At 54.7% G+C, this 9,692-nt stretch overlaps 1 protein-coding gene across 1 annotated transcript; it reads right to left on the reverse strand.

Moving 5' to 3' along the window:
- Positions 1–233: 233 nt before the first annotated feature.
- On the reverse strand, positions 234–9,053 carry LOC123345959 (E3 ubiquitin-protein ligase TRIM39-like). The gene is made up of 6 exons (XM_044983099.1): positions 8,488–9,053; positions 6,781–6,876; positions 5,480–5,710; positions 4,934–4,956; positions 4,731–4,834; positions 234–1,191 (listed from the first exon to the last, which is right to left on the reverse strand). The coding sequence occupies exons 1-6, from the start codon at positions 8,902–8,904 to the stop codon at positions 632–634; spliced, it is 1,431 nt and encodes a 476-aa protein (XP_044839034.1). The 5' UTR covers positions 8,905–9,053; the 3' UTR covers positions 234–631.
- Between the last annotated feature and the right edge of the window lie 639 nt (positions 9,054–9,692).

The following is a 9,692-nucleotide window of genomic DNA, read 5'->3' on the forward strand; positions in this document are numbered from 1 at the left end:
AGGTGGGGGCGGGAAGAGAGAGAGCAGCTGCACATGTGTGTAGTTGTGATGTTAATAACACATATACATAGTAACTGAACAACCCAGTCTGATAATTTAATACTTTATTTTGTTAAGATAAATATTTTGCATTTCTTGCATTCCACAGCTGAAATACAAATGATGTTATTTAGAGAAGTTAAATTTCACTATAGATTTGAGGGAAGAATAAAAAAATAAATGTAAATAATTCAATTTCTAAAAATATGTTTAGATGCTTGATTTTGAAATACTGTTGAAATGTAAATTAAAATATTCTTGTATTTACACCTTGCTACAATAATATTTTCTAAATTAGAATAATCTTTATCCTTTCATATTTTACACTGAGATTTCACAGGGATAGAAAATTCTGACAGGAGTGAATGACCCCATCCCCCACCACCTGCTACCCCTGGGGCAGGGGACGGGGAAGGTGGGGGCTGGGGGTTGCCAGGTGTCTGGTTTTCAACTGGAATCTCCAGCTGAAAATGGAAACTGGCAGCGTCCGGTCAGCACAGAAAGTCCAGTTGCTGCAGTAACTGGCCCTCACCACTGGGGGTGGGAAGAGCAGCAGGGCTGGGAAGGGCCAGTCTGTGCCACAGGGTCACTGTCAGGGACAGAGATTCCCTCCGGCCTCAGCTGGGACCGGGCAGATTATCAGGGGAGCCACGTTTGTACCCCCAGCATTGTTCCAGGGACAGAAATAAGGGCGGAGCTTCCCGGAGAAGGTGCCAGTGAAAGTGAAGAGATGGGACCTGTCAGTCACATTGTAAAATGAGACCTCGCCCGCCTCATAGTCCAGGAAAATCCCCACCCGGCTGGGCCTGACGCTCACGGGGAGGGGGGTTAGGGGGGAGGTGCCTGCCTCGTATCCCTCATCAGAGAGCCCCACGACCCAGAATCCATTCCGAGGTGTGAGTGTGCTCTCCCCTTTCCTTTCCACAGATTCCCTACAAACCCCCAGGTCCCAGCCTGTCTTGTCTCCCACCTCCACCTCCCAGTAACGCCTCCCGTCCGTGAACCCCTCAGCGCCCAGGACAACGAAATATCTATCAAATCTCTCAGGGTTGTTGGGCAGATCCTGGCGTTTGTCTCCGTGTCTCACACGTTTGCGATCCTCAGACAGGACGAGGTCGGGATGAGCCGTGTCTGGATCCAGAGTCACGTCCACTGGGGAGAGAGTCACAGAGTCAGGGCCGGGGGCAGAGGCTGGTCACTGGGATCAAAGGGAAATTAACCTGCGTCCCGGTTAATCACTGGGGCGGGGACGGGGGTTGTTAGCTGAGGGGAGTCAGGGCCCCTCTGCCTGTGAGGAGACAATGAGGGGGAAGGGCAAGAGGAGCGGGGAAGGGGTGGGAAGGTGTCAGGGGAGGCGGGGGAGGGGAGGGGACAGGCTGATGCTGGGAGAGGAAACGGGAGGGGGAGGAAACAGGAGCAGAGGGGGTGGAGGGAGGAGAAGAGGGGCAGGCACCATGAGGACAGAGGGGGATGAAGGGCAGGTTCCCTAGGTGTGGGGGGAGGGGTGGGCTCCATGGGAGCAGAAGAGGACAGACCCCAGGAGGCTGCGGGGCCAAGGGATGGGGCAGGCACCATGAGGCAGAGGGGGGTCAAGGGAAGGGCAGGTTCCAGGGGGCTGCAGGGGGAGAGGGGAGGTGTGGGCACTAGGGCAGAAGAAGGCAATGGACCCAGGGGGCACAGGGAAGGAAGGGAATGGGCAGGCACCAGGGGGCAGAGGGGTGTGAGGGAATGGGGAGCGCCAATGGGGCAGGGGAAATCAAGGGCAGGGTGAGCTGCCAGGGGGTGAGATGAGGAGTGGGGAGGTGGAGCCTTGGGGGGGGGAGCGAATGAACAGGCATTGGTGCCAAAGGGACAGAATGGGGGGTGAAGGAGCAGGTGAGCAGAAGGGGGGCAGAGAGGGGTGTGGAGAAGGGCAGGCCCTAGGGGGCAGAGGCGTGTGCAGGGAGATGTGGGCACCAGCGGGGCAGAGGGAGGATGAAAGGAGGGTGGGGCCCAGAGGTTAGGAGAGGGTGAGGGGAGGGGTGGGGCAGTGCTGACGTGAGAGGAAGGGCTGAGACCAGGCGTTACAAAGGGGCGTGAGGGAAGGGACTTGCACCAGGGAGGCAGATGGGGCCAGGGGCAGAGGAGGAGCTGGCATCAGGGGACTGGAGGGGTGGTGAGGGGTGCAGGTGTCACGGAGTCAGAGGGGGAGGGGAGGAGCAGGGGTGACAAATAAAGAGAAGGTGGCATGGGTGATGGTGGCAGAGGGGCAAGAGGGAGGGTCAGGTGTTGGGGGGCAGGAGGAGGGAAGGGGCAGGCAGAGGGGAGTGCGGGGGGAAGGGAAAGGGCAGGTGCCAGGGGCTGAGGGGGTAGAGCAGAAGGGCAGGCACAGGGAGGGCAGAGGAGGGGAGGGACAAGCACCGGGGAGCAGAGAGGGGTGAGAGGCAGGGCAGGTGGGCAGAGGGAGGTGTTAGGAGAGGGGATTGGGGAGAGGCAGGTGCCAGGGGTCAGAGTGGGGCTAGAGGAGGGATGGGCACAGGGGAGTGAGGGAAGGGGCGGGTGCCAGGGTCAGAGAGGGTGGGGAGAGGGGCAGGTGTCAGGAGGGCTGAGGGGAGTAAGAAGGGCGAAAGTCAGGACAGCAGAGGAGGGTGAGGGGTGGGGTGGGAGACATGGCACAGAGGAGGGAAAGGGGAGAGGTGGATGCCAGGACATAGTGGGGGTGTGAAGTGATGGGTGGGCTCCAGGGTGCAGAGGATGTTTGGGGGAGAGGGGCAGATGCCAGGAGGGCAAGGGGAGAAGGGAGGGGCTGTCCCAGTGGGGCAGAGATGGGTGGAGGGCAGAGGCATGTGCCAGGGAGGCAAAGTGGCAGTAGAGGGTCAGGGGCCCAGGGGAGCAGAAAGGGAGTGAGAAGAGAGGGAGGGATGTTGGTGAGGGGTCAGAATAGATGCAGGGTCCAGGGTCCCTCACAGGGGTGGGGGAAGGGTAAGGGAGGGGCAGGAGCCAGAGAGGGGAGAGGGAGAGGCAGGCCCCAGGGAATCTCTGCTGCTTTCGGGCCATGTGTGGTTGGTTTCTCGCTCAGAGCAGGTTGGTGCTGTCCCCACACACACTGTGGGTGCAGCCCTGCCCCAGGGGGAGCAGCTGGGACTCTCCATGCTGGCAGGCCCCACGGGCCCCACCTTCCAGCCGGGAAAACCCCACAGCCAGCCCCTCCCATTGCCCGGCCCAGCCCTACCCCCACGGGGGCAGTTGTCTGGATTGGGCTCACTTGGGGGGCATTACAGTGGAAGATTCGGGGGGTATAAATGCGCACTAATGGGCTGTTGCTAATGAGGCCAGGGCAGTGGGGAGAGGAGGGGGCATTTCCCCACTTACTGCTCCCTCCATCTGGGAGAAACTGCACCGGGGACCAGTCCCAGTTCACACCTGCACAGCACGTCTGCACTAGGGGTTTGCACCGGTGGAGCTACATCAGTGCAAGGAAACCCCGGCAGACATGGCTGAGACACTGCTGTGCCAGGGGTCGTAACCCCTCCCCTCACTGGGGTTATGGATCCATAATTACAGGGTCACTGGAGCGGAGGAGCTGGACTCTGGGCTCCCAGGTGGGGGCCCGACCCACTGGGCTGCAGAGTCATTCTCACTCCCACGCTCTGGCCCAGTGCCCATGGCAGTGTTTAGACACAGGGGGACGTCATCAGACACATGGAGCCCAGTGGTTCGAGCTCTCATGGCATCACACGGGGGGATTGAACCTGGCGCTCCCAGCTGAGGGCCCAGCCACTGGGCTAAAGGCTACAAGGGAAGAGGCAGCAGCTTTTTCTCTTAATTGAAACTAGTCAGCAAACCCGACATGGATTCACGAATAATTTCTGTTGACCAGAAATATAATTTTGCAGCAAATAAACTATTTGTCCAAAACATTTCACCCAGCTCCACTGCAAACGTGTCTGAGCAACTTAGGAGCCCCAATCCCAGTGACTTGCAAGGAGAGACTGTCAACATCCCCAGAAACGCAGTTACAGGCAGGCCAGGCTCAGGACATCAGCTATGAAACACTCCAGAGCTGCTGTTTAATTTGCCCTTTGCAGACAAATGCCCCGCTGGGCCCCTGATCTCACCCCCACAAATCAGGCTGAAAATGGAGACTTGGCTCCAGCCTGAACTCTCTGCCCAGAGCCATTTGTCTCATGGACGCTGCTAGTGGCACAGACCCTCTGCAGCTGCACCTTCAGCTTGTTACCCAGTAACACACGGCCCAGGTCAGACCACAGCAGCCAGACCGGCCCCTCCTGCAGCTCAGAAAGCTGGGCCAGCCTTGGCTAATGGGGGCTGAGGCAGTGCTGAGCGGTGGCCACACAATGCAGCCCTCATGTGTCCCAGGAGAGAGGCACAGACACGTCATCCGTTACCCGTCTGTGCAGCTCCCAGTACGACGGGCCTAGTCCAGGCCTCACAGCACCTGTCTCAGGGACACCCAGTAACTCAGCCATGGAGGGGTCAGGATGTCAGAGTGACGGGGCCTGGTCAGACACCTGGCCAAGTACCAGCAGGTGGCTGTAGGTAGCAGGCAAACTGACCAGCACTCAGCGCATCAGCCTCCAGCTATCACAGTTCCAAGCCTGTCAGCTGGGTGCAAGCGTGTCCTGGGGTCCCAGGCTCTGTCCAGAGCCCCAGGCACAACACAGCTGAATGTCCCAGTAGAATCCACTCACCTACGAATCTCTGCAGCGCTTCCCTCATGTCAAGGGAAATTTTATACACGTTTTTCAGGTCAGTAGAAACAGCTTCTGGTTCCTGGAGTTTCACATTCTCACTCCTATGAAGAAAACGTCCCATCATCACTCAGCTGCTCTGTACACACATCATCCCAGAACCACCACCAAGCATATAAGTGCAATGAACATAGGAAACACACCTGCTCAATGTGCTTTTCACATCCTGAAAGGAAAAAAGAGAATAAATGTTCTGTATTAATACAATGTGCATAAAACTGTGTGAGTTTCACTCTGGGCATCAAACTTTCATCTAGAAACTAGATCAACCCTCCCAGGCTTCACTGTTTTGTGGTAAAATCTCGTACACTATTGTGCATTAACACTTGTTTCATTTATGTAGGTGAGACAGGAATTTAGCTAAAGGATTCTCCCTTCTAGGGATTCAACCCATCAGTATCTATGTTTATCGACTGTATTGGGTCTAATGTTCTGGAGTCAGAGCAGGGATGGGTTCAGCTCAGTATCATTCTTGTATCATGCGTTTAATCTCCCATGGCCTCACTGGGTCTCCATGAGGAGAATTCCTCTCTAACATGGACTGGGATATTTTGGAACTGATGGAGCCCTTAGCCAGATGTTCTGTTTGTCAGTAAACTGCAGAACACATTTACTCTAACTGCTGGAATCCAGACCCTGGGATCTGAGTTCTAATTCTGGATGGGTGGAGAATTTTGATGCCGTCTCACCTTTAGCAGCTCCACAACTGGTTGCTGACACTTCTCTTCAATCTCTGTGATCAGCTGCTGCAGAGAGGAGCTTTGCTGGGAGAGTTTGGTTACATTTTCCTGTAGTCTCTGCAGAGTCTCCCTCTCCTCCTCCTCCAGGCTCTGCAGAAGCAGCTGCTCCTCCTCTCTCAGCAGTGTGTGCAGTTTGTTAAATTCACCTGCAATCATCTCTCTCCTATTCTTCACTTTCCCCTTGAAATAGAAGAATAGGAAAGGCACAGAGAAAACGTGAGCCAGATGCTGAGTTACATAGACTGGGCCTCTGTCCATGAAGCAGGGGATTAGATCAGTATCAGGTTTGTAAGGAGATTTACTTCTTTGGGAAACGTACCATAATGGGTTTGTTTTAGTTCAGAGTCCATATGGCCAGTTCCATAGCGGGGTTGTCTAGGGTGCTTTGTAAAGCAGCAGTATGTTATTGCAGGTGGCAGGGGATGGACACAGGGGAGTGGGGAGAAATCGAGGGTGCAGGAGAGATTTACAGGGGGCCGCACAGGGCATCCATGGGGGGATTTGGGTGCCCAGTGCTGGGCACTCAGACACCCAGGGGAGCCATCACAGAGGGATGTGGGCGATGCTCCTTTTTTGACAACCTGCTCCCAGGGCTGCAATGTTCAGGACTAGGGCTGGTGCTAATAGTCCTTTCAGTGCCATCCGGGGGCTCACATGGGTGTTGGGTTCCCAGGGCATTGTCAGGGCTGGCTATGGCCTCACCCAGCCTGGCTGAGTGCCCCATGCCCATGTGCCCAGTGCCCCTGGGATCGCAGCCTTTAGGGAGCCCGTCGTGTGTGGGGTCCCCGCGAAGTGCTCCTCTCCGTCCCTCCCCACCATCACTCACCCTTAAGGCAGGAGGGGGCAGAAAGGAGCAAGCGGCAGGCGAGGGGGACTTGGAGGAGGGGGAGGGGAGAGGAGCGAGCTGCAACAGTGAACGGTGAGCGAGGAGCCTCTGGGGAGAGGGCTGACTGGGAGCCGGGCATGGGGCAGAGCAGGAGAGGCGCATGGATGGGGCCTCGGGGAGAGGAGGACAAATGGGGTGGAGCAGTGGGCAGGGTGCTGATCTGGGTGCTGGGGAGTTTCCGGCACTCATGCCCGGCATCCCCAAGTGCCGGAGGCTTGTGCTGTCCATGGCCAGCACCAAGACTGTGCAATGGAGCAAACAACCAGAGCACATTCGTAACCACATCCAGGAGCTTTATGGTCCCGTCATTCCTGGGAACGCTGCAGGGGGAAGGGCTCAGGGAGGAATAAACCTGGACACCCACCTGCCACTCTGTGATCTCCTCTTCCTCTGCAGACATCAGAGCCAGGGCCTCTTCCAGCTCCTTCCTCAGAGGGGCCAGGGCTCCCTGGAGTTTCACCTGCAGGGGCATCATGTGCGATAAACAGCCATTAGTCTGCCTGTCCGATGGGTGGACAGTACTGTACCAGAGCAGTAAATACCCTGGAAGGAGGCAGCAGACGCGGCTCTGCCGGCCCCAAAGCCCTCATGGGTTCACTACGGCGGGTAGTGAAGATGTACCCTCAGGACTTCTCAGAGCCGGTGTTTGAGCTAAAGCTTCACATCACTGAGCACAGGCCAGAGGGGAAACAGCTGGGAAGGTTCTGAACAATCCCTCCTGCCGGTGCCAGTGAAGAGGTTGGGGCAGCACCTCGCTGCACTGTACCCAGACCCAGGCCAGGAACAAGACCCCACGTGCTCTCGTCTGTCCAGGCTCCCATGTGGCCTCCCCCAGGCAGCAGCCGAGCACCTGAGCCAACGTAGTCCCATTAACTGTACGGGGTGAAGCTGTGATGTGGCTGGAGGTCAGTGAGGACCAGGGAACACTCGGTCTGGGGGAATGTGCCACCCATAATTATAACTGCTCCAGAGCTGTAATAATCCAGGGCTCTCTTCCCCTTTGACAGCGTGTGATTCATTCACACAGCACAGCAACGTGCTCCTGCCCCATCAGCCCCGCTCTGTGCAACACCCCTGGCAGCCCCCCAGAGCCCCCCCCCCGAAATTTCCCCATTTCACTCTCCTTTCTCTGAGCCCTCGAGTTGTCTCCTCCCCTCTGCCCAAGGGCCCAGGCTGCTGCTGCAGCGAGCTCCTGGGGAGCTGTTCGGTGACACCCCTGCGGTGCTGCTGCAGGGAAGCAGTGAGGGAGGGAGGGAGCCAGCAGGGGCTAGTGAGAGACAGGAGGTGGAAAAGCAGCCTTTGCATCCAGCAAAACAGCTTCATAAATGAGCAGGGATCAGAACAGGGAGGGGCAAAGGTGGCTGGATTCTTTGAAGCTCCACCCACAAAATAAGCTCCTCCCACGCGAGTCACCAAAAAGAGACACCATGATCTGTTCACAGTAGATGGTGCAATGTTCAGAACAGGATGGAGTTGCTGATCGGCACTAAGGGGCTCCTGGGGCTGGACTCCCCTCATGGGGAGTCCATGGGCTCTGCTGGGCTCTCTGGGCCTGGTCCTCCTTTACTGGGGGGAAATAAGAGGTGGCATCTCCCAAACATCACCCGCTGGTGGCACTGGCAATAAATGGTGCCGAGCTGTAATTCTCCCTCTCTGCTCTCACACGGGGAACAAAATAATTAACAGTGTTGATATTTAAATGAGCAGTTCTCCAGTCTGAAGGTAACACACTCACCTAGACTGGCCTGCAGCTCCTGTGATTTAAACCTCACTGATTGTTAACACCAACCGTGGTGTAAAAAGTCCCCTTATTTCAGCAGTGGAAGCTGAGTGTGAAAAACATTCAGAAACTCAGAGAAAAGTTTCCCACATCAGGTATCTTTCAAGACTTGATATTCTGATTCTGTCGCCGCACTGCCAGATCATTCATTTCGTGATAGCATCTCCCGTACAAGGAAGGCTTTACAGAGCTGAATGATGCATCACACCCATGACAGGTAACATTCAGTGAAATCAGCCTGTAATTATAATCCAAAGTTATTACCCATTAAACCTGACAGCAATTCCCTACCTTGTACTCCTGGGCAGCCTCCTCTATGGGAACCACCCTGTGCTCTCTGTGAGCCCGGGACAGATGGCAAACCACACAGACAGAAGTTTGATCCTCTTCACAGAACAATTTCAGAGTCTCCTGGTGTTCCCCACACACCCTCTCCTCTCCTGATCCCTTTGCTGCCTGTAAACTCAGCCGTTTGACCATTTCTACAACATTTGCCAGCTGCCTGTTGGGCCTGAGGTTTCCCTGTTGCACAGTTTCTCTGCACTGAGGGCAGGAGACGTCTGCATTTGATCCCTCCCAGCACTGGGCGATGCAGGCTCGGCAGAAATTGTGCCCACAGTCTATAATCACCAGGTCCTTAAAATACTCCAGACAGATGGGGCATGTAGCTTCCTCCTGGAGACTTTCCACGGGGTTGTCTGTGGCCATAGCTCCCTCTGGACAGTGTCACAGGGTTAGTTTCACTTTCCTGAGCTCAGAAATATGCCCCGCCTGCAGCAGCAGCAATTGGGTGTTTCTCTTCCTGGAACTGACTCAGGCTGTTTGCTGAGCTGGAGCCAGATCACCGGTAATGTTCCAGCCCTGGAGGGTTTGGTGAGAAACGTCCCAACAAGGCTCTGATCCTGCAATCAGCCCCCTCTGCTGGAGTGTGTGGGGGGAGTCACTGGGGCTTCACACGGACATCAGCTTCCCCTTGTCCTGCTGAGCTGACAGAACTGCGTGTCCAAGGAGTGATATTTAGGCTTGGCAGAATTCATTTGATTTAATATGTAATTTTGGCAGATAAAGAATAATATTTATTTGTAAGACTTTTTTTGTATTTTTGTATTTAAACTGTCACAGTTTCAGTTTTTATCAATATTATTGTTCACAGTGTGGGAAACGGGTAGGGGCATTCAGACAATATTTTAGTCAGACAATAAATTAGTTTATGACAGTTGACACAGAGATTCAAAAAGTTAAAAAGTGTAACTGTTAAAACACAAATTGTCAACATCACACGTCAAAATATACTAAGTAAATCTCCTTAAATCAAACTCTAGTAAGTTCTCAAGCAGCATTTTTCTTACTGTGCCTATTTGAAAAATTTCACTTATCAATGGAAATATTTTTCCATGGTTTGTGTGTATACAGTGAAATCAATATTTACTGACATCTACCAATAAAATCTAATCCTTCTGAGTCTAGGGATATTCAATTCACAGGCCAAAAACTTA

Source organism: Mauremys mutica, chromosome 12, assembly GCF_020497125.1.
Source record: "Mauremys mutica isolate MM-2020 ecotype Southern chromosome 12, ASM2049712v1, whole genome shotgun sequence".
Lineage (NCBI taxonomy): Eukaryota > Metazoa > Chordata > Testudines > Geoemydidae > Mauremys > Mauremys mutica.